The sequence below is a fragment of the Saccostrea cucullata genome, unplaced genomic scaffold (assembly GCF_032062105.1).
Source record: "Saccostrea cucullata isolate Sc308-1 unplaced genomic scaffold, CSIRO_AGI_Scuc_v1 ctg644, whole genome shotgun sequence".
Classification (NCBI taxonomy): domain Eukaryota; kingdom Metazoa; phylum Mollusca; class Bivalvia; order Ostreida; family Ostreidae; genus Saccostrea; species Saccostrea cuccullata.
Window position 1 is genome coordinate 128,578 of NW_026929567.1, and position 24,462 is coordinate 153,039.

Below are 24,462 nucleotides of genomic sequence, written 5' to 3' on the forward strand. Positions count from 1 at the left end.
TATAATGGAAAATTAAAAGAACAAATTTAATAAAGTTGGAAAATTGTAAACTTACTGATACATTCAGATACCCTGACAACAATGGGTCATGATGTCCAAACAGTTATAATTATAAAGATAAATTGTATATTCAATTTAATTCCGAAATAATTCAGAACAGGTAAAAAATGCAGTCATTTTGGACTCCAAAAGTCTGCAAAATATGTGACTGAAAGTACCTCTATTAAAACTTATGCATGCATTGTAAGTTATACTTACACTTTTTACAGGGTAATACATATGATTTCAAAATAATTTTGTTGCCGGGTAATACATGTTATTTCAAATTAATTTCTATGTTTTCCATCATTGAAAATTAAAGTGTGTGGCCAGAAGAGAAAAATACATTACACTGTATGACCAGACAAATTGGTAAAAATTTTGGAGAAAAAGGAGTAAATATTTTAAAATATATAAAGTAAAGCACTTATTTAACACAAACATTGAAAGGCATTCATTTAGTATAAAGATCTAGTCGAACATTCGATTAAGTTATTCGAAAGATAGTCGACTATTCGGAACATTTATTATTATTCTTATATCAGTCTTTTTGAAAGCTTATTAATTGAAATAAAGTATAGGGAATTGTAAACGCACACTATCTACACGTCTGATGAAAATGTTAAATACTGTTCAATTAATGATCACCTAAGCTATCAATAGGTCTTGGATATGTTAGATAATGTTTTCATAATTATAGAAGTTTCAAATTCAGGGCTATGCAAATATTGTGTGTTCCTAAGCATTTGAAGTTCCTAGAGTATATAAATATAATTGGTACAATTCAATTTACAAAATTCATAGTCGAGTATAGCGTTGCATAATTTACTACGTACAATAACAAAAAAGTCAGTGATTGAGAAATAATTATCGCAGTATGCAATTACTGTATTTTCCATATGTACATCGTGGAAAATTATTTGATATATTCTGTTACTGTGTTTGAGCTCTTATTAGTCAGTTTGAGGATTGATGCTTTTTCAATTTTGAAATGAGAATTTCATTATCACATTTTCTGTCATTTGTTTAATATTCGAATGTCGTTTCATTATTCGATCGTTGGTCCATTCGACTGACAGTCGAATAGTCGACTATTTGTTGACATACCTAATTATTACATCCTTTGCTGTTTCACTTTTAAGAGTGTCAATAAACAAAACAGGTTTTCTTTATAAAAACTACATGTATATACCCTTATTAAAAGCAATTTCAGATTGGAATTCAAAAATGAAACAAAAAGTTAATTTTTAGTAAATATCCTTCTAGTCTAGGCCAAACAAGTTCAGTTACAAGATCTGGCATATATCTGTACAAAGGACAAGTTAGGGTAATACCAGTATTGTGCCCCCTATTTAAGGTGTCTTTCGGAATGATCCATTCAGTTTATTATCCATAAAAGCCCGTTGTAACCCCTACTACAAAATGGGTCCTGGTTCTAAGATTTAGAGTTTACAGAGGTCACGGTGAGGTCAGGAAATATATCAATTTTCGACATTTATCATTTTTATGCAAATTTTCATCGATTTTACAGCACAATTTGTTTCGGAAATCATAGAACACTCGCTTCCCTATCTACCAAATTTTTATACTCTAATATCAGATGCAATTTATGTGTAAAAATCGCAGATATAAAAGCTTGTGCTCTATGTATTCTGAAGAGAAAAGTATCTACAATATGATGAAATTCCACCAGAAATGAATAAATTCTTGAAAATGTCCTACTTCTGAACCTTTTAGTGGCTTCCATGTAATTTTTTAATCTAAATTAGTACTTGTTTTAAATTAAGCATCATTTTAACTTCTTAAGCATCATTTTAACTTCTTAACTACAAACTATGAGATTATGACCATTGTTCTGATTTTTACATTAAGTAAGGGGCCTGCAGATTCAGCCGTTATCATATCTTGTCCTTTTTATCCATTGCTCCATGTACACTTAAAAAACGTCTAAGTGTTCACTTTAATAAATGTGATTATTCAAAAACTACTTCATAGAATGCTATTTTCACATTATTACCACAACTGAGTTTCTCATCAATTGTAGAAGAAAACCAATTATCACCGATTAAAACCGATGTTCCGTGACAAAGCTTAAAAACAATAAATCTGTACTTTTGGGTAGGTGTTTTGTGTTATTAGAATCTTTTTGTGGTCATTATCAAATTAGAAAAACCGGTTTTCCTAAAAAAAAAAACAAAAAAACACTCATAAATCATTGGCAAAATGACCATTGAGATAGAATGGAGAGCCCTTGGAATGTTGATATCTGGACCAACCCATTAAATTACATTTTGGGGCAGGCTGTGTGTCATTTTCATCAACAATTTATCATAATTTGTGTGCTTTTGACAAAATTTAACCAATCTGGAAGTGACTTTGATCTTCGTCTGAGGCCAACATTTCCCCTTAGCTAGGTTAAAAGAATGTTAACTTGTCCTGAAACAAACAATTTCAATTGTATCAAAATGATTAGAAATCCGTGCTCTCGACAGCCTAATATCCGCTCAAACAGTCCAAATCATCCGTAAAGCGATGCACTTACGTGCTAAACGTCCAATGATGTTGAGCAAAAGGTCTCTGTGTGATGATACACTGTCAAAATCCTGGATTTGAATCCCATTGGACACGTTTGGGATTTTTAAAAGGAATGTTAAAGCCCCTCCCCATCACACAATAACAACGGTTTGGAAAGATAAATGCAGTAGGTGTGGCAGCAGATTGGTCAATCTCTTGTTCAGGGGTACGTGGTATCCAACAGTAATTAGAGTGAGTGGTTTTACTCCTGAGAGATTATTTTTGTGAAATTTCATTTTGAGGGTACATCATTTCCTTGACACTTTGCTTAAAATTCTGAAAAATATTTACTTGAAATTTACGCAACATCAAACTGACATATGCATCATTAACCATGAATTAAAGGTTTTCTTTATTGTATGTATTTGTTCTTTAACGCTTAAAATTGAACACTTAGAAGTTTGGTTCAGTGTATTTGTACACTCGAGAAGAATTCTTGTTCATTTGGACTTTGACTGCATGGTGGCTGGTTATTTACATAATTCTTAAGAAATATATGCAGCAAAGATTCCTTCATATCTTATCTATCCTTATGGTAGTTTCGTTCAATTAAATGTACGTATGACTCCGTCACCTCCGTTCTGCTCATCGGAGTTTTCGGTCCAGTCGCGCATTTTGAATTACTGATTCAAATTAAGAAATGCAAATATTTAGAGTTAGGAGTAAAGAAATTTAAAATGAATTAAATATTATTAATTTTCAGAATAGTCAGTAACCATTCTAATATAAATGCAAAAAAAAGAGAAAAAATGACTTTATAAAATTCACATTCACCGAAATTACTGACGACATAAAACGGGACACATTTTCAATAGGCGTTAGCAAAATGTTAACGTATATACGAGGGTCATTCAAAAAGTTCGAAGACTATTTTCCTAACTTTTTCTTTACATGTAACGTCAGATTATACCCAGGATTGATACAAATATTTTAGCAACGAATTCGAATAATCTGAGTTCAAAACTTTGAATATATCTTCATATTAATACACATTATAAAGGTTTAGAACAGCGAAAATGGGTCACAGAGCAACATTAAAATTGAGTATTTTTTAATTTGTACTTTATAGCATCTACATGTATAGCAAGAACTCGAAGAAATGGAACTGAAACAAAATAAATTTTCATGTTTAAATTCAGTCTTGCTTAATTACTAAGGATTATAAATATCAAGTAGTGTAATATATCGCTCTGTTTAAAAGATATGAGTTATTATATACGTATGAACTTGTTTAAAAAGGCAAAAATCTATGACATGGGAGGACTTCATGGAGTAGCGAGTAGCAATACAATTTTGCTTTGCATTGCGGAAACTTCTTTAATGCTCTTTGAAAATCTGTATTAACCAGGAAATATATAAAATACAAGCCATGTATATGTATTTAATTGTAAGCAAGTTTAAATCAAACGATGGGTGGTCTGCAAAGAAACGGGTTTTAGTTAAATATCTTGTCAAAAGAGATAGGAACGTCATTAAACATAATTGACAATCTAGTTCAAGCTATTGCACAGTTGTTAGCAAAATAGATATCAAGTGTAATGGATACGTTTTATGCACGGGGAGGACGCAACAAACTTTGTATGAATTAGAAAACAGAGTAATTTTGAAAAATTTCCTCAACAATTTTTTGACGTTACCATGTTGGTTAACCGTGCTCCGTGGTAACAATACATTAAAAAAATGGATAACAATACTTCAATTCAATCAAATGGAATGAAACTTCATACATGGCCAAAATAAATGTTCTTATTTACAAAAATGTGTTGTCCTGTAATCTTGTTATAATAACATGACGATTAGGAATATTGTCTGCGTATTTTTTGAATGACGCTCGAATAAGTAATTTACAGGTCTTGAAATACCAATTTACATATCACAAATATAACAAAATGAAAGTGTACGAGTTACACGATTTTACACTTGTCAAGTTTTGTTCAGAAATAACAATTAACAAATTGTGAACGATCATTTGTCAAATTATGAATAATAATTTACATTTTTTAATTTAGGTTTACACTTGTATATCATAATAATAACAAATCTGGCTTTCTGAATTCGTTGGAGTGTCATAATCTTTATTTAACGATTAATGCTTCTTTTAGTATTGCATCCCAAAATTAATTATTTCTTCAATTAAACAAAGGGACAAAAATTAAAAAAAAAAAAAACAAAACAAAACAGAATACTGTAGGTTTTTTTGTCATATATTTGTTTCAGTCTTGTCTTATATCACAGTTAAGAGAAAACACAATGCATATATCAAATACATAACTCTATTCATACTTAAACATGTCAAAAATAATAGTTCGATGATTTTTTTTTACAAATATGAGGGCTGTTCAGAACAAAACTAGACATTTAATTTTGCTCCATAAAAAGGAAAGTACATTAATAAATATTGTCAACATTTTATCAATAAAAAAATAACATATAGAATAATCTGATAAGTTGCAGTCAAATTATGATGTGTTCTACCTATTCTAAAAATTTCAACTCCGCCTTTTCCTGCTTGCAAATAACAATAAATATGATGATGATCAATTTCGCAGCACTGTTAAGGCCTACCATAAGAAATAAACGGAAAATAGACGTGCAAAAAAGGGGGATTTTATTAAAACTGAATTTATTTGAATTAAGCTGAACTTAATCACAGAACTTAAAAACTTATGGAAATAGCATAGTATAACCCACTCTATACCGTATGAAGTTTGGCCCCATCGATGGACAGTCACGTGATAAATGCTTAGATCGTGTACTGAATGTAGGTCATGAACAAATTTCAATATTGCAAGGGCATACCCTAGTTGAAATTAAAAATTCAAGCTATTAATTGTTTCTGAATACTTTGTAATTTCTGAAAAGTGCTACTGCTTTGAATAGAATTTGCAATTTAATAGTCAAATTTTCAGGTAAATAAGCCAATGTCGAATTAGGTTTGACTTTTACCAAATATTTTATGTATTTATAAAATCACGCCCTCGATTTAAAGAAAGCAGCAGCACTTCTCAAGTTAAGGAACATATCCTTTATTTATATTCAAAAAATGGTTAAGATCTATTAAGTGTATGCCCTTGCGAAAGTACGATTTTATGAGGCATCTCATTGTAAAATATACGTAACCTGTACATAAAAACACGACATAATTAATAAAATGCATTCTCTTGATAGTAAATAAATAGTCGCACTAAACAAAGGATATACATTGGTATTTATCGACTACTTAAAACATGTAAAAAATATTTTTTTTGATAATAAAACGCATTTTTCATTATTAAAAAATTCCTCAATCTGCCTCTCACAGTACATGAAATACGTCAATTTTACCAAAATGACGTCATGATTGACAAGTCCATCGAGATCAGTGCTTTGTTTATAACCAGCTACATTGGATTTAACAAACAAGTTTTTTGATGCATTGATAAGTTTTACTGTTGTTTATTATGCTAGTGCAATTAAAAGTTGCAAATTATTACATTTTCAGGTATTATGAGAAATGCATAAAAATCATATTATTATGTGACGTCACAGTAAACTTTTCACGTATAAATTAGGCCCCGCCCCCTTTTTCAAGCCTTAACAATGCTGCGTTGTTTTCACAGCAGTTAGACTAATTACATGCCTTCTTAGATCTACCTGTATTTTGTACATTTTAAGACAAAAAGTATTAATTAATTTATAAAACCTATAAATTACACTGTATTTCGTTCAAATTTATGGATCACAAGAGAAAGTACTACAAGAATATAATGATTTGTTTCTAGATCATAAAATTAAATAGATTCATAAAAAAAATTGAAGTAGCTGGGATTTAGAATGAATATATTAAAGGGGACAAATGCTTTGAATCACTTTGTTTTTTATTCAAATATAAGTAAAGAAAATCTGGATTTATAATACTAAAATGTAAATATACATTCTCTCCGATGCAACAGGTATTTAAAAATAAATGTTAATCATTATTTACATGGTCATTATAATGGGTTTTTTCGTTTACACAAAGATTCCCCCTTTTCCCACATAAAATCTCACTAAAAATGGAAATAGGTAAAATAACTAAAATATAAAAAACTAAATATTTTGTTTTAAAAAATCCGAATAATTCCGAACGAAACCCATATAAAACAATGAAATCGATGAAAGAAACCTATTAATTAGTTGCGCAGCTATAATATCACATAAACAATTATCAGAGTGCTACAATTATACAACACACAATCAGCCAATTTAAGTTCAAGCAAAATATTTTATGTACGTCTTCATGAACTGAAAGGAATTGCATGTACCGCTTCATCAGTAATTCATTTTTAATTCGTTATCAAAAGATCATTACTTTGGTACTCATAAACCATCTGCATCTGAAATTCAAACAGAAACATCTCAAAAGTTCTGATGCTTAAATTTTCAGAATTATATCTTGATTGTGAAATATCTTTACATTATTCTCTAATTTAGTCTCTCTTCATTTAAGTGAAAAATTACTGACATATAAACCAATACAGATTTGCTTAAAAAAATAATAAATCGTTTTCGAAGAAAACATTTTCTGAATAAACAAATCTTACTCAATCTTTCCTCTTCATCAATAGGCCTAGGATGGCCCTTATGAAAAGAAAATATAAATATATTTTACAACTATAATGTAGAAGTTTTTAATGACGAGAATTTTGCTTTGAAATTTTATATTTTTAATGATTTATGTTAATATTTCTTTAGAAATTGCAAATCAAAATTATGATATACCGTTGATGAAGAACATTAATGGGATTGATGCTAATGTAGATTTGTTAATTATACATTTAGGAAAAATACAAGTTTTAATAACGTTGCTAAGGAATAATGAAATTGTCGAATGAAAAACTTAAACTCAGTAATGGATCAAACATTACTTTTAGCCAAATTTATTCACCAGATTATGCCAAAGATGGTCATTCTTTTAGTCCATGTAAGGCATATATACAAAGTTACTTAAATAATATGAAGTAGATTAAACAAGAGTGGGAAAAATGTTATTAGGAGATGAAGGTAGTAGATAAAATATTTTTATCAACAAAATTCAAATTTATATGAATTGTATTCATATTTAAATCGAAATTAGGGAAACATGATCAAAATTGTAAAGCATGTTTTCAGATTTTACTTGATAAAAATTGTGTAGCGTGAACATTATATGATAAACTGACAAAAAGTGAAAAAAAATTGGTTTCGAAACAAGGTTTTTAATTACACTGAATTATTTTCATTTATATGAGCTTGCATTGACCCAATCTCCAAGTTCTTAAAATAAAGTTTTAAATCTGACTTTAATTTTTATAATTACTTCTTTGCAGAATCATATTTTTAAATAATGAAACTTTACATTTTCTAAAATCTCATACATCTTTACTAGGTCTGCAACACCCCCTTCCCCATCCCAAAGCATTAAAAAGGTTATAATCTATATATTTCATAGTAAATGATCATTATCACCATTTTATTTTCAATACCTACTGTGAAAATAATGTTTCAATCGTTAATTTTTGTAAATACCTGAAATGGGTCGTTGTGCTGAACCTTTTCCTTTTCCCCTATTATATATCTGAAAGTAAGTGATTTTTTTCTTTATTCTGATATATGTTTGTGTGAGAGAGAAAGAGAAAGAGGGTGTCTGTGTGAGAGAGAAGGTGTGTGTGTGTGAGGGTGTGTGTGTGTGTGAGGGTGTGTGTGTGAGTGTGTGGTATATTTTTATTTTTCAAATCTCACAAAAATCGTTTATATCAGCGATGAAATAAGTTAGATATGACAGTTTGGATAGGAATTCAGCTCACTAATATAGATTAAAAAATTGTTTAAAATTTTTGCTTCATAATTCCTTCATAGAGGTTTGTTTAAAATTTTGGATGTGTTCAAAGTAAAAAGTGTGATTTATCTTTCAATTAATTAAGTATTCCTTTTTTAATTGAATAGTCACCCACTGGTTAAAGCTTCCGCTCTAGAGTCGCGTAAGTAAGTAAGGAGTTGATCCTTACGCTGCAGGTTCGAATCCCACTGTGGGAGGTGGAGACCGGTCCTTCGGATGAGACAGTATAAACCGAGGATCCGAATTGCAGCAATTGCTGGCACGAAACCCCCCCCCCCTGCTCAATGACCGGGTATTGAGTCATTGAGTGCAGTGTATAGGACAAAATTTGTAGCTTTCCACCGGCAAGTGGTGGCGCCTCCATATGAGTGACAAATTCTCGAGAGGGAGTTATACAATATACAATGAATTAATCTCTCTTCGAATATTTATAAGTAATAATGTACTTATAAGTACTAAATAGAGAAAGTAAAATCTATATTTGTTAGTGCTGTGTGCTTTCTGTCGAAATTCTTATTTACTGATATGTTAGTAATGATTAATTTCAAAAATGTTTTTTAATCTTTACACAAGTATACATACCGCACAAACTTAGGCAAAATCCCAGAATACAAAATGACTATTATAATCAGTAAGACAACATTACATATAATTATTACCATTGAGATTCTGTAAAGAGAAAGAATATACAATTAAATGATATATAAACAAATAAAAAATCATTTAAATTACTATTGCATGCGAAATTGAGGATCAGTAATGTTACAAATTTGGATTAAGTGTGAAATGAATAATAATATTCATAAATGTTTATTTAATGAGAGAAAAACAGTTTGGACTATTTTACACTCTTTTTTGATCAAAGACGGTTTGCAAAAATAAATAAATTTTCCTTAATACTCACGGTTCTATGATTTTTGAATAACTCAGCATATAAGCGACAGGAGAAGACAACTGATTTGTGACATCTTTTTCTTGTATTTGTATTATATTTCCACCTTTTGTGCTCTTAACAACTTCTTGTATGTTAGTATAATTGTAGCAATTTTTATCTATTCAAATAAAAATAAACAATGTACAAAGATAAACAGAATTCACATCAACTGGATACATATACTGAAAAGCAACACCCTACTATGGGGGAAAATAATTATGTAAAGCAGATGATTTTGTATCTTAAAAATTATGGATATTTTCAATTTGGAAAATATCGGTAATTGAACGGTTGAAGGATTTTCATACCATAACCGGAAGTCATGTATGAATCTGCTTAACAGAAATCAAAAATTGCATGTTTAACAAAACATTTGGCATTATTATGGAGTTTTAAGGGTTTGTACGTACTGTTCATCTTAAGTAATGGTGCAATTTTTTAAAAAAGAAAATCTCCTTTCGTTTCAAGTGACGATGCTAATGCTTCTCGAAAATGGCTCAAGTACGCATTTCCAGCGCTCTAGCTGGAAAATCTCAAAGTAAAGCTGATGGAGAGTTAATGATGCAAAAATACACTGCATTATATCGCTTACAAATCATACACTAGAAGTCCAAGGATTACTACAATGTACTAAGTTAGAGAAAATTCGACATAATCATCTGAAGAAAAAGGCATTTAATAATGGCAAAGAATAAATCCTTATATCTCGATATTAACCTATGTTGGCGTAGAATTTAAGCTGCAATTGTTGTTAAGGGCAGCCTTGCACGTTGTAAAAAAATGGCTGGGAGAGTGGGGGATATAGTCATAATGTTACTTAGTAAAGTTAATAGATAAATATTAACAGAAACAATTTTATCAAATCTCTGATGTTCTGAAAAGTGAGTTTAGCCTTACTGTATTCTTTTTTAAATCATTAGATAAAAGATTCAAACATTTGCGTTTCAGTATATATACAGAGTGTATAATGTGCAACATAGTTTTCCTGACATACATGTATGAGGTCATTCGTCTTTACTGTTCTTGCAAAACTTTCAATAAATCAAATAAATTTTTTTATAATGTATTCCAATAACATAAATCATGATCCCTTTTTGTTACTAAAGTAAATTATAACTTAGCTAAAAAGGTTCAGAAAAATCAAATATAACATACGTGAGCTTGCTCGCATTGATACTTTTTATTATGTTTTTCGAATTTACACACACAATGTGAAATATTATACCAAATTTTGGAGACAACTTTTTTTGACAACAATTTTGACAGCCCCACCAGACTCCTTTATTTCAATAAAATAAAATTGATCCAAGAAGTTCTATAGTATACATGTACTATGAGTTAGTGTGATCAAGCTATTTTTAACAAGATTTTTAAGCGTTCTCTTCAAGTTTTATTTAAACTGTCATCCTCTATTTTAGTACAACTTTACCTATGCATATATATAAAATAAATAAGAACAATTACATCAATGAGTTTTGAAAGAAAAAGAGAATTAAATTTACTGATGTAGAAAAAATCATTTTCAAGATAATTGGTATTAAAGATTTTATTTAGAGTTATCTTTCTTGTTACTTAAAACGTTTTCAAGTTTCTGCATGAGTAACATTTTAAAATTATTCATATACTGGCGATTTTTAGGACAGGAATCAATTAATAACAATAGAAGTGCAAAATTCACTATAAGTATTTATCAAAATTTATGAAGACATTATAAGAAAGGTGGTACATTGAAACACAATTCAGTCTGAAATCTTTTTATTTTACAATAGACTTTGTTGACGATATGACAATGTATTGTAGCATGTATTGAAGCATCGTCGGAAACCCACGGGTGATCTCGTCTTTACTTATCACCCGTGGGCAAACTAGCTGAAATATCGCCTTAAAATATGCTAATTTGTTGTTCTTAGTCAACCAATCAGAAAGTTGGAACTCTTCAATTATGAAAAATACGTTCATTACTTTGCTTTTATTTTACGCTCGTTAAAACGTGCGAAGTTTGTTTTAAAACAATGAAAGTCAATTCGTACAGGTCACTGACATTAATATCCGTCAGATGTTATAAAGGAGTTCCTCTTTCTAGCTGCAAAATGCACCGGTGAGTGAATTTATCAGCTGTGTTAACTACGGAATGAGTTTTTCATGTTTTTGCCAATGCCGAACATGCATACGTAACGTGAAATGTGATTCGTTGTTTCGCATCGCGATTCTGTAATGCGTCCAATCAAATGATCCATGCATATTTAATTACATACGACGATTTTTCGGCGAGTTTGCCCACGGTGATAAGTAAAGACGAGATCACCCGTGGGTTTCCGACGATGGTATTGAAGCATTGTGAGTATAAACAAATTAAATCATCTTAATATTATCGAATTATTTTGCGGTAATTGTCCGCGTGGTGCAATTATCAGAGCATTTGGTCTACAGTCGCAAAGTAAGGAATTTATCTTAACGTTAGAATAAACAAAAGTCCCATGACGAAATAAGTGCAAGCACGAAAAAGATCCATCATTGCTCAAAGGCTCTGAGTGGCGAGTATAGATCTAAATTTACAACCCTCTACCTTCAATCCTCGTGTGGTGTCAAGTATTCTTTAAATAAATGTTCATTCTTTAAGTTAAAGCCCGAAAAAAATGTATAATATTTTATCTAAAATTTCGCTCAATTAAAGATTTTAGAAAAATATTCACACTGATAATGAGATTATTTATTCTTTGATTTAAAAATGTGTAAGGGACAATAACTCCAACTCATTTATCTCCATTATTGAAATATTTTTTTTTCATTGAGAGTTAATTTCCCAGAGTCAGGGGCGTAGCCAGGGTACATTTGATGTGGACGCCAGGATAGGCTGGGGGTTTGGGGGCCGCCTTAAGGCCCAGAATGGGTCCAGGTCGAAGCCCTGGTAGGGGTCCAGGTGGCAAAGCCCCCGGAAGCTGGTGAATTTTCGATGTGCATGTTTGACCCTTCTGATATCATTTTTCTTACACTTTTTCGGTTTGTTACGCAGCCACATAAATTTAAGGTCTGTTCTTTCCTTTTACAAAATGCGGACAGTCACTCAAAAATGAGAAAAGTACAAAAGCGAACCCACGAAAACAATTTTAGACTTTTGAAGCTGGACAAAATACGTATGGTTAACATCCGGCAGTTGGTTAGAGTGGTTGACTGGTTTAGACAGACCGCGTAATTGACTAATAGCCAGGCTTAAATATTAAAAATGCATCTCTACAGATTGAAAATAACAAAAACAGAAGAATTCTTTTCGACGCATTTTCTTGCACATTACCTATGTACATTGTAAACATTTTAAAAGGAATTTTCATAAACATTCACAAATCTGGTGTCTTAAACTGTTTGCTACAATCATAAAAAAACATGTAAAATATACTACTAGTTTTAAGCTAGTGTTACGGATGTCAATACTTAAACAGGCCTTATTATTTTTTTTTAAGGTTAAACGGAATTTTACCAATTTTTCGATTTTCGATGTTCATATATCAAGCTGAATTATGATTTTTGAAGTTTCGCATGAATCCGATATTAGGTTAAAATTGGGGGGCGGGGGATATCGTTAAAGAAGTTAAGCATTGCTGTTGGAAGTTAATTTCCAGTAATAGAAATAGAAATTTTTGGCATTAGAAAAATTATCGTTTGTGTTAAGGGAACCGACTGTGGTTTTATTTTGTGACATCTACAATAGAGAAACTCTTTAAGAATTTAATACACTTGGGAAAAAAAAGCAATATTCGATATAGTCAATCAAAATCCGAGAAAATCTTTTGATTTCAGTTAGGTTTTATCGTAATCTTAACTCTAAATTGTTTCTGAGTATTTTCTTTATTTTTGAAATTATTTACTCATATTTTGCAAAAATGATGAGTACGTTTTAAATATTACGCCTGTCTCGCTCTCCTCTCCTTTCTTTCTTTCTTCTCTTTTTTTTTTTTTTTTTTGGAAACGGATTTGGACGTTTGTGCGTACAAACGTACGCCTGGCTACGCGCCTGAAATTTTGTTTTAAATTTTTTTTCGTGGATTTTGATAGTGCTGTATCCTAACTACAAATGGGATATTTTTAATGCATGTCTTTATCTTTGTCTTGAATATTATGAAGGGCACCAACCTAAATTAAAACTATTGTAAGTAGAATATTATTCAGTTTTACAACTTTCAACCCATTCAGGCATTAGTATTATGGAATCCCATGAAGACAAAAACGCAAATCAAAATGTTAATGATACAATTTACAGAATAAAGATAATAAAAATATATAAAACAAATTAAATATTATTCATACATACAGAGGTAAGCCTCAGCTGAATTGTAATGGCTTTTACAGGGTGGCAAAAATTGTGTACAGTCTAGGTAAAAATTAGCTTGTATTTGTCCTACTTCTTCATTAAACTCTGTGCAATAACCTTTGAAAATAGACATATACACTCTTCTAGTTTCAATCAGGATACAAAAAGAGTCTGTATAATAAAAATAGTGTAAATTTGACATTTTATTAAATTTATATTGAATATATATTTAGTATATGCAAAAATCCAAATCAAAGTTGACTTTGAGTTTTTTCTACACAAATTATAACGATTCTTTATTTCTAAAATTTCCTTTTCCTTTTTATATTGTCTTTTTTACAACATTTTGGCAGTTTACTTACCATTAATTCTTTTCTCTGGTGCACATATCTCAATTGTCTGATTACCGAAAGCATTAATGACGCAATGATATCGTATTTTTTCATAGTCACTGCATTTGTTTACTTCAGCTTTTTTCACATATTGTTCACAATTTTTTCGTCTTGAAACTTCTTCCATTTCCTTTTTATTTGAAGGGCATTTTGAGACTACTCCTACAGTTTTTGTCAATATTTCACAAACTTTGCAGTCACAGATGAAGTTATCCTATCAAAATAAAAATTAGGATTTTGTAACAAATTAAAGTAGAAATTATACATTTGCAATTCTTCAGTTTTTGATTTCTATATTTTTATAGTAACTAAAAGATAATATTATCTACAAAAACGTTAGTTAGAGATTCACCCCAGAAACAAACTTACTTTTGTAAACAATATTGTGATAATAAGAGTTGATATGAGTTTGCTGCTCATTTTCTTATCCATGACATCAATGAAGATTATCCTTCAGACGAAAAATCTTTTGGTATCATGCCGCCTAAAACTTAAACATATGCAATTGAATGATAAAAACCTAAATATATATAAAATATTCTAGTATAAAGAATACTACAACAGATAAATAATTCCCAACTCACCTTACCTACCAAAATAAAGAAGAAATGCTACAGTATACATCCTGAAACTAAATTCTTAGTCTTTGTAATCATTCATAACGACAAAACATGAAGAAAAAAAGATATCTGTCTTATAAAAATACAAATAAGTAAAGGTTATACATTATATCAACCTTAATACATTTAAGGTTTTGCTAATATCCCATTAAATCACTGTTAATGAATAAAAAATCCTCAATTCAATGTTTTAAATTTCTTTTGTAAACTTACATTTATTTCGAATTTTCTCGGTTGAGAGAAACGAAAGTAGAAAATAAACCGTTTTTTAATTTGATCTATATGATTTTTTTTCAAGGAGGTGTCTTACCTTTATTTTCTAAACTTGAATTCTTAACATTGTAAATTGGAGAGTTCATCAATGTAGAAGGTCTTAATGTGTAAACCAGGAAAAAAGGTCAGACTTCGGGGTATAAAAATACAACCTTGTTTAACTACCTTGTGTAAAGGGGCGCATGAGGGTTTTTTGGTATGTATCATAGGGGGTTTCAATTCCGATTCAAGTGTGTTTCGAATGTGGCAAGATATTTTAGCAAATATTCAATTTTGACATTTTAAGCGAAAGCCTTGATATCATTTATTAAATTTCGTTTACAATTTATTCCGCTTTAGAGGTTATTTTTCCACTAGCCATTAAATGGATCATGCATGAAAAAATAGAGCCTTTATACTTAGTCAGAAAGGATTAAATGTATTAGAGGTTACTGGAGTTCTGCCATGAAGAGATTGAGGGTGTGTGGGGAGGAAAACCTTCTATCCTTTTGTGTTCAATAAATCAGCGGTAAAAAAGAATTAAAAATGACACATGATCAGGGCTAGTAACAGGTAAAAATAAAAAGGTAATAATATTGTCTACGTTTGTTTGGCACATTTATTAATTGTATTTTTGAGGAAGCGGAATTTTAGTCTACAAAAGGAGGAATTCAAAATTAGTGTCAATACATAAACATAAATATTTTAAACAAAATTGAATTTGAATTACCGCATCTTTATTGAATTCCAAAACTTCATAAAAGTCTTACAAACAAAATATACATTGGGTTCCTATAAAAGATTTGCCTACCACTCTTTTTCTCCTCCATAAACTTCATTAAGATATAAAGAGTAATAAAGGATAAACTTCAGGTGTACTGTGCAACAATATATTTGAAAATCGATCTAATTATCTAAATAAGATGTGAATACTTAAAATTCTAGGGAACCTTTGGAAAAATAGACATCACAAAAATTTACCAAAATAAACATTATATATGTAACAACGTAAGACTTTCAAACTTTATATACATCGCATAATCATTTCTCATGTTAATTTTAAGTTCAGGCTTTAAGACATTGACAGCTACTTTTTCAATATAAATGACACTTGCCATTGGTCATTTGCAATTTTTTTTCTGTTTGAAATAATATTTTAATCATACAATACCCGGGCGTTCTTATTAAATGACATGACAATTACATTTCTGATTGACAATATCAATGTGGTTTATGGCGACCAATATAAAAAAATCCAAGACTTTTCAAAATAATATGCTTAAATTTCTTGAGCATATTCTAACCTGAATAACATGATTCATTTACTGTAAAACTTCTAAGCGAAATACTTTGCGATTCAAAGCTAAGAAGATCACAATCTGCTTAAATACACTTTTGCCATTACAATAAAGCCCCCCTCGCTTTTATTTTACTTTGAACAAACATATCGTTTTATGTCATATTGAAGAAGAAAAGAATATTAATAATATACAAAAAAGATTCATGGATATTTCATAATTTGCCTTCCTGTCATAACCATTCATTATAATATTTTGTTCAATTTAAATGATCAAAATACTACAAGTTCTGTACTAAAGAGAGAGACAAAGTGGAAAATGAGAGGGGAACAATAAAAAACGTTTGCAGAGAAGTAGTTACAAATAAAGAGAGGATGCAGAGATGATTGACACTCAAGATGTTATCAAGTCGTTTTAAAATTATTTTTAGAGTATTAAAGGATCGAAATGTTTCAAACATTTTCCATCGAATTATTGTAGACAATTTCAAGTACAATACTGTAGAAGCAAAAATATATTCTTGGTGATGAAATGTCGTTTATTTTGTTGTTAACAATTGTGACATGTATGAAGAAAAATTTAATAAAAGCCCACTGAAACATTTTAGATATCTTTATTTTGCACTTGTTAAATTTGAAACAAAGAAGTTCTGTGCTAACGAAATTTTATATTTCTACAATTGACCCTTTTCTGATAACAGTCATTAAATCTCTCTCTCTCTCTCTCTCTCTCTCTCTCTCTCTCTCTCTCTCTTAAAATTATGTAACATGGGATACATGCAAGGGTATCAAACTCTTCGGAAGAACCATTTGGAGTTAACAAGCACTTGTTTCGGAAATAAATTTTAACCCATATGTTAAATACAGCTGTATAAATTTTATTACGATCATTCTAAAAATTATTTCCTTAACAAGCGCTTGTGAACTCCAAATGGCTCTTCCGACTTACATTACATTGTCAAAAATATGGCACATGACACAACTACGCAACGATCAAATGACGTCAAAATTTAAACCTTTGATAATAGGTTTCATAAATGGCTATCAACTTATGGATCTATTTAGTACAGCGTATGCCATATAAGAAAGTAAAAACATGCAGTTTGTAATTTTTTTTCAGTGATTTAATTTCTATTCATATTTTCATATCATTGTTTTGGTAAAATTTTAATTATTTTTGTGTTACACCTCTTCAAAATGTCTTGGGCAATATGCTCTAGAACTGAAGCAAGGTATATACCATACTAAACTTTATTAATTGTAATTTTAAAGTGTTTTAATCATCATTTTATTATGTATAAACATATCATAATTGGACAGTATGATACAATGATCAAGGTCATACATGTACAAGTAAATACTAGTATAAGTTACAAAACATTGACAAATATCAATATATACCTGCATATATTTAATAAAAATGTATGTAAAGAGGCAAAATTAGAAGGTAAAGAATTTTAAAAATAAGCAGATTATATCATTAAAAATTCATTATTTAATAAATGCACAAATTAAAAAAAAATTAACAAGAAACCATAATAAATAGATATTGGTTCTGTTGTTGGACAATTTGTGAATAAAAGATGAAAATATATCATACAAATATATTTGTATTGCAATAAATTCTAAAAACACGTTAAATTTTAGCATATACTTAAGAGTTGAAAAGTTTTAAGCAATAATCTAAGCAATATGCGAATGACATTCCATTTTACTAAGTAGAAAAAAAAAATACTTTTTCAGTATTATATCCGCTTATTATGCTGAAGGACTTTCGATTTTTTATTAAAACGAATCCTAGTCTTCAAAAAACCTATTAGTCGACAGCGTGATTAAGTGGTTAGAGCGTCTCTTCTAGAGTCGCAAATTGAGAAGTTGATCCTTATGTCGCTGGTTCGAATCCTACTGTGGGACGTGGAGACCAGTCCTTCGGTTGAGACCGTATAAACCGAGTTACCGTCTCGCGGTAGGTGCTGTCCAAAGAAAGATCTCTCCCTGCTCAATGGCCCTGAGTACCAAGTAATTCAAATGTCAACACGATATATCCATGTGAGCTTGAAATTGAAGATATCCTAGAATCTGATACAACTATTTCATAACTAGATATTTTAATAGATATAGACATACTTAATTGTTACCTTACAGCAAAGTTTTATGACAACTCTGAATGTCAATACCCCTTCATATGCAGCACGTTGCCCTTTTCACTAGCATATGGAATGTATATCTCTCAAGTGATTCAAAACGCAAGAACAATTCTCAAAACGAGGTAAACTATTGCGAAAGGAGTTGATGAAACAAGAATATCTACAGAGTTGTTTAAGTCATTATTCCGTAAATTCTATGGTCCATACAATGACCTTGTCAGCAAATACAATTTATCATTGTGTCGAATTCTTCAAGCGTTTTTTTTTATGTTATTCATTGGCTCATTATTCACACACTGATTTATTGACGGATTTTCTCGTTATTTCCTGACCATGACAGGGAGCACAAGGTCGGTGTGACAGCGAATGCTCACTACTCCATGGCACTTGATCCCACTTTTGCATGATGATTTAGAGGTCCGTGCTTGCCCTGATTCTGACTTGTATTGCATGAATGGACTTTCCGTATATTCCGTTATGCTAACACTTTTGAATATATCAGCTGACAAAAACATTTACCGTAAGATACTCGCCTATACAATGTACATGTAACATTCGGCTATAATTAAGTCGGCTTTTCGGGAGTGAAACTTTAGTCCAAAAATCAATGTCCCACTTATGACCGAGTCATAAAATGAATTGTTTTTGTCTTGTTGGTGAAACGTAGTTTTTTTTATTAAACATTTCCAACACTTATTGTTGAACAAAGTCTGAATATATCAATTATGTATTCTAAGATTATGCATTAAGTACAGGTATTAATGTGTATACTTGTATTATTTTTTTTTATTTTAAGAGGGTGTTATTTATTTTTTTATGATTTTAGTTTAAAATTGAACTAACTTCATTTCTAAAAAAAAAAATGTTAATTGAAATCAGTTAAAATATCAGAGCATTTATTAGAAATTGTAATCTGATTCTGACAAAAAGCTGTACCGACTAATAAAGCGGGTCAATTGTCAATCCTTGCAAAATAACTTCAAAAAATAAAACCGACTTACAGGTGGACCGACTTTTAGGCGACTATTTTTATACGGGTGCATACAATTTTTTTTTTCAGAAATGAATTTGAAGAAAATTAACTTCACATTGACATACATTTTGTTTTTCTGACTAAAAGATAACAGTTTTTTTACAGTTAAAAATTTTACTGTTTATTTAAGGTAAGATTCTTCTAATATTTCTTGTATTAAAAAATTGATGAAATTTCCCAGAAATAAGAGGACAATATCACTGAGTGATGATGTCATTGAAATTAAATTTGACTGTTTCATATCAGAGACAAGGTCAGGTTCAGGTCATTACCTTTTCCCTGTTTATTAATCATGAAATAATACTTTTGCCAATTATGCAATCCCAATTTGTATTTCAAATAATAGAAGTTTTTTTTTCTTTTTGCATAAAAACATACTATCATTAAGGGCCTAAAAGATTTCCAAATTGACATAAATGATATTACTAAAATGGACATTGGCTAATCCGACTTTCTTCTACTTTTCTTAAATTTTTAGGATATATTAGTTATTTTATATGCGTCCTATATTTCAATTCTTTTTCATTTTCACATATGTTAAAGTTGTCACATAAAAGTACAATAATGATTTAAAAACAAAAAAAAAATTGATTGCTTACTAAGACAGAAAAAATACATTTTACGGATTTTTAGCTCATATCGGTACTAAGATTGGAAGCTCTTTAGAAGCTAACATAGTTCTAGTTTGTTCGAGAAATTATATTGATTTAATATATTTAGGAACTTAAGCAGATTATCATTTATCAAAATTAAATTTAAAAAGTCCATTGTGTAAAAATTAAAGCTAAATTCACTGTTCTATAATAATATTGAGATACAGAAAGAAGATATTTTCATACGCCACCATTCCTCAAAGATATAGTCCCTGCTAGTTTTTAAATGCGGTTAACTCTTTCTATTCAAAGTTTGTTGTACAATTGTGACGAGGATAGAAAAATATGTTGTTGTTTTTTTTAAATCTCTTACACCTAAATTTATAAGACAAATATAAGCAGATGTACTTTGAATATTTCATCTAATCAGAAAACCAGAGAAGAATCATACCTTAGATAACAATGACTAAGATATAAACATGCCTATTGGTCATTGTCATTAAACTACAAAACATTAAACATAATTTCAAATTTTAATCGAATAAATTCTTGTTACATGTAATTATATAAAACAAAAGAGTAATGTTATTTTCAATTCATGATTTCTATGTACACTTGATCTGAAACAGTTTGAGGGGTCAAGTACGTGTCATGCTGTACCTCTGGTACGTTTCCAATTTCATAGTATTTTGATTCAATTGGAAAAGCATTTAAATCGATTTCCTCATACCGACTTGTACTTAAATGCAATGGCGATAAATATGAAGTGACATCACTGGTAATACGACACGCCTGTAAAACTGATCTTCGTTCATTATCCGTTTGCTCTAGAATTGGTGAGTAGTTGGTGTTTTCTTTTACAGAACCTTTGTCAACGGAACTGATCATTGTAGGTTTTTGGAAAAACATTTTGTAAACAATTGATACAACAAGGATTGCAAACAACAAAACAAATAATCCCACTAAACTTAGTATAATAAATCCTGTGGTGCTTGACAAAAATGTGCTGTTGGTTTCCTCAACTACTTGAGTAATAATCTCTCGAGTATTGGTATCCCACTGGATAGGAATATACGTACGTACACTATTCTTGTCACCCAGTTTATCGTTTCTGATAGATAAGGAAACTGTAGTAATTTTGTTATATGAATATGCGATGCTTGAGAAAATCTTACTTCCGTTTTTTAAATTCGGAAGGGAGACACGTTCTTCTTGCCCTGTGTATATATTTAAAAATGCGTCAGAATTCTTTTTCATGTCTGCATTGCAATAAAACGATAGTAATGCATTTTTTTAAACGAATAAACATTAAGTAATTCTTTTCATTGCAATAATGCAACCTCGTGGCAAATATAATTCCGTTTGGAAATTTACTAATAAATGTCTTATAGTTATGAAATGCTAATACCTATTAATCTGAATCTGGAAATATTGCATGTTTAACTTTTCTTTGAAATTCATAAAAAAAGGATATTTTGTAAAATCTTTTTTTAATGTTTTCAATTAATATGTCATTAAACGTATTTCATACACATTAAACTAAATCCATACACACCTTCAGATTCTGTACAGCCGAAGGAAACATTACAAAGTTCTCTTGTACATAAACATTTCTTTTGACAGTCCTTGCCGTAATATGGATAATCACATTTTCTAGAACAGTCCCAATGAAAGTACCCAAGTGGGCATTCTAAAATTCCAAATATGTATTTTTATTTTTATTTAGATATTCTGATAGATTTCTTTTTTTTTAAATAAAGATTTATAAATATCCCTTACCCTCACATTTGTCTGTTCTCCTATTATACCGGAATCCCGGACAACATACTAAACTACCAGCCCTAGAAAATATCATTGAGATTAAGATAATTTTAATCTTTTGCAACAAAAATAGATTTCGTAATATTTACCTTATGCATCTGTCACTGGAATCTAGAATCCAAGCTTGAATGAGACACATAAAAGCAAATCGTAAAACCATTCTAACCAGCACAGTCTGATTTGAAATTAATGATAATGAGTTTCCTATTTTACATAAAAAGGACATTTCCTGTTAAAGCAGTTAAATCTATATCAGGAGGAAATTGACATTTTCAGATTTTAGAGATCCGTTTTACATTTCACATCTGTAGATCTGCCGGTTTTCTCAAATCTTAGTGAAGAGAAGCAATAGGGCTATTACGGAAGCGAAGTAGTGCCACTTGGACACTTTACTTTTTAATATCTACACTTTGAAGTGTAGATTTTAACCTTTAAACCATAAAATGTTCACTTTAAAATTTAAAATTTACATTTTAATCTCTATATTTTATACATGTACTTTATGCTACGTTCCCACTGTCGTGCGGTCAGTTACGCACGTCACGATAGATCAATCGTAGTTGATCGCGGAGTTTTTATTGAATTTTATGCCAAGATACGAAGAGATACGTTTAGGTGCGTTTTCATACGTTTCGTTACGCTTTTATGCGCTATGCCCCCGATGGATAAATTTCATGTGATGCGATCTCTAACGATCTGACTACCGTTCGGATAAGATGAATTACGTTTCAATAGGATTATCAAGATTTAGTCGAAAAAGGACCTCGATCTGTCACGAATATCACGATTCGAGTCCTCGATTAGAAAGGATCTCCTACGTTTTAATACGTACTCATACGATATAATACGTTCATTGCGCTCTCTTGCGCTAATGTACGATAGAATAACACGTTCATTGCAATGTCTTTCACGATCAGGATCAAGATAGAACACGCTTTGAGCTACGATTGTACCCCGACAGACATATAAAAATCTGGTTATACTGAGTCCATTATATTTTATCTCTTTAAAATTAAACAAAACATAAACATACAATCAATAATAATGGCAGAAGTAAAGGTTGATGACAACTTCATAAACGTGGTGTTTGTAGTGTAACTATGGTCATATGTTATTGCTGTCAAAGTAGAGTAAAAGAGCAGTATAACTATCTCTTATCTTTTTTCACTGATGTTGCCTCTGATCGAACGGGTTCAAGTTCAAAAGATGATAGGAACTCCCCTCTTTCTATTTTGTACCTGTTTTATGTGGCATCTTTAAAATATTTTTCCAAAACTCAGACATTTTTTTTTCAATCGGGAAAGAAACGCGTTCAATTTTCCCGTTTTTTTTTTTGCAAGCTTTTAGTACTCGAAATATAGCGTGCTTATCCGCAACAAAGCGTTAACACTCGTGTCTAATGGCGTTTACTCTCATATGTCCGTATCAAATCGTCTTTAAGCGGGAACGAACCGTGTCAGCACGTGAGCAGATGGCCACGCAAAGCGTCACAGATAGTGACAGAACGTGAGATATCGCAACGAATCGCCATTCAGCGGGATATCTGTCCTTTCCGAGATTGATCCCGATGATCACGATATACAAACCAGATTATTTACGTTTATATACGATGCAGCTGAGGTTAGTTACGATGTAATGCGATTTGCTGCGATGATAACGATTAAAATCTTATCGTGTTAATCGTAGAAAAATTTTTGACAGTCAAAAAAAATTTCACGATCAACACGATAGTCACGAGTGAACACAAGATTTGTTTCGGTTTGATACGAGAACTACGATTTGTCCACGTTCGAGTCCCCGATCTCAATCGTGGCGCCAATCGTGATAGTGGGAACATAGCATTAATCTGCACATTTTACACTTTAATCTGTCAATTTTACACTTCGATATATGGTATCGACGAAGAAATGGAAATTAGGTATCAACATTGTCTTCTTTTTGCGTTTAGATGACTTTTAAATGGACAGGAAGCTCCCCCGCAATATATGAAAATATACATGATTGACAGACCCATTCATGTTTTTGTAAAGTTCACATTAGTTTGTATATGTGGTAAATTTAAATTAAAAATTATTTGAAATAATCATACATTAATAACACTTTTTTTCTTTTTTTCTATTCCAAACAGATGACTACTTTTGCGTTTATAAATTATCATTAATATACCAGGTATTTTATGATAAACACTACTAGGAAGAGCGGGGGTCCTTCTCTTTGCACCACTCATTGAGTTTGCATACATTATTCAATTAAGCACAACCCAGGAGGTATAGAGGATCTCAGTTTTGTTGGTTTACATAAAATTAATTCCATGCATCATCATGAAACTATATGAAGTTCAGAAGAAAAGGCTTCCGTGCCTTGGGCTCATCGATCACACAAAAACAGAACACGTGAAAAATCTTATGAACAATATTGCCTATCAAAATATTTCCCTATGTCTAAAAACAAATTGTCTAAAATGTATTATTCTGTACTTTTATGACCCTAATTAGGTAAAATATTTCGTATATACCATAATAACCTTTGTATATTGTTACGATAATCATCTTTGCTTCAGTAATGTTTATTAGAATATTGATCTTAAAAGAGATATTGATCAAAGATTCTCCGCTTCT

General features: G+C 30.6%; 3 protein-coding genes across 4 annotated transcripts in view; all 3 read right to left on the reverse strand.

Moving 5' to 3' along the window:
- LOC134281246 (probable serine/threonine-protein kinase pats1) overlaps positions 1 to 24,462 on the reverse strand; it is a 133,591-nt gene that overhangs the window by 39,818 nt on the left and 69,311 nt on the right. The window lies entirely within an intron of this gene.
- Positions 6,672 to 15,137, reverse strand: LOC134281240 (uncharacterized). 2 transcript variants are annotated; one of them, XM_062763715.1, is made up of 9 exons: positions 15,012 to 15,137; positions 14,451 to 14,571; positions 14,052 to 14,295; positions 13,690 to 13,806; positions 9,354 to 9,501; positions 9,032 to 9,118; positions 8,140 to 8,188; positions 7,176 to 7,212; positions 6,672 to 6,968 (listed from the first exon to the last, which is right to left on the reverse strand). In XM_062763715.1, the coding sequence occupies exons 2-9, from the start codon at positions 14,511 to 14,513 to the stop codon at positions 6,952 to 6,954; spliced, it is 762 nt and encodes a 253-aa protein (XP_062619699.1). In that variant the 5' UTR covers positions 14,514 to 14,571; positions 15,012 to 15,137; the 3' UTR covers positions 6,672 to 6,951. The 2 variants fall into 2 exon arrangements, with proteins under 2 accessions (XP_062619699.1, XP_062619700.1); XM_062763716.1 differs by lacking the exon at positions 15,012 to 15,137 and adding an exon at positions 14,818 to 14,895.
- On the reverse strand, positions 20,615 to 22,008 carry LOC134281241 (uncharacterized). The gene is made up of 4 exons (XM_062763717.1): positions 21,934 to 22,008; positions 21,803 to 21,864; positions 21,579 to 21,713; positions 20,615 to 21,240 (listed from the first exon to the last, which is right to left on the reverse strand). The coding sequence occupies exons 1-4, from the start codon at positions 22,002 to 22,004 to the stop codon at positions 20,615 to 20,617; spliced, it is 894 nt and encodes a 297-aa protein (XP_062619701.1). The 5' UTR covers positions 22,005 to 22,008.

Excerpts from the sequence above, each read along its gene's own strand:
- LOC134281240 (XM_062763715.1), bottom strand. The coding sequence starts at position 14,513 with ATGGATAAGAAAATGAGCAGCAAACTCATATCAACTCTTATTATCACA. Across the intron at positions 8,189-9,031 it reads ATTTTGCCTAAGTTTGTGCG|ATATATAATAGGGGAAAAGG; the intron begins GTATGTATACTT and ends ACTTACTTTCAG. Across the intron at positions 7,213-8,139 it reads AGCACAACGACCCATTTCAG|GGCCATCCTAGGCCTATTGA; the intron begins GTATTTACAAAA and ends TCTTTTCATAAG.
- LOC134281241 (XM_062763717.1), bottom strand. The coding sequence starts at position 22,004 with ATGGTTTTACGATTTGCTTTTATGTGTCTCATTCAAGCTTGGATTCTA. Across the intron at positions 21,865-21,933 it reads TCCAGTGACAGATGCATAAG|GGCTGGTAGTTTAGTATGTT; the intron begins GTAAATATTACG and ends GATATTTTCTAG. Across the intron at positions 21,714-21,802 it reads GAGAACAGACAAATGTGAGG|AATGCCCACTTGGGTACTTT; the intron begins GTAAGGGATATT and ends TTGGAATTTTAG.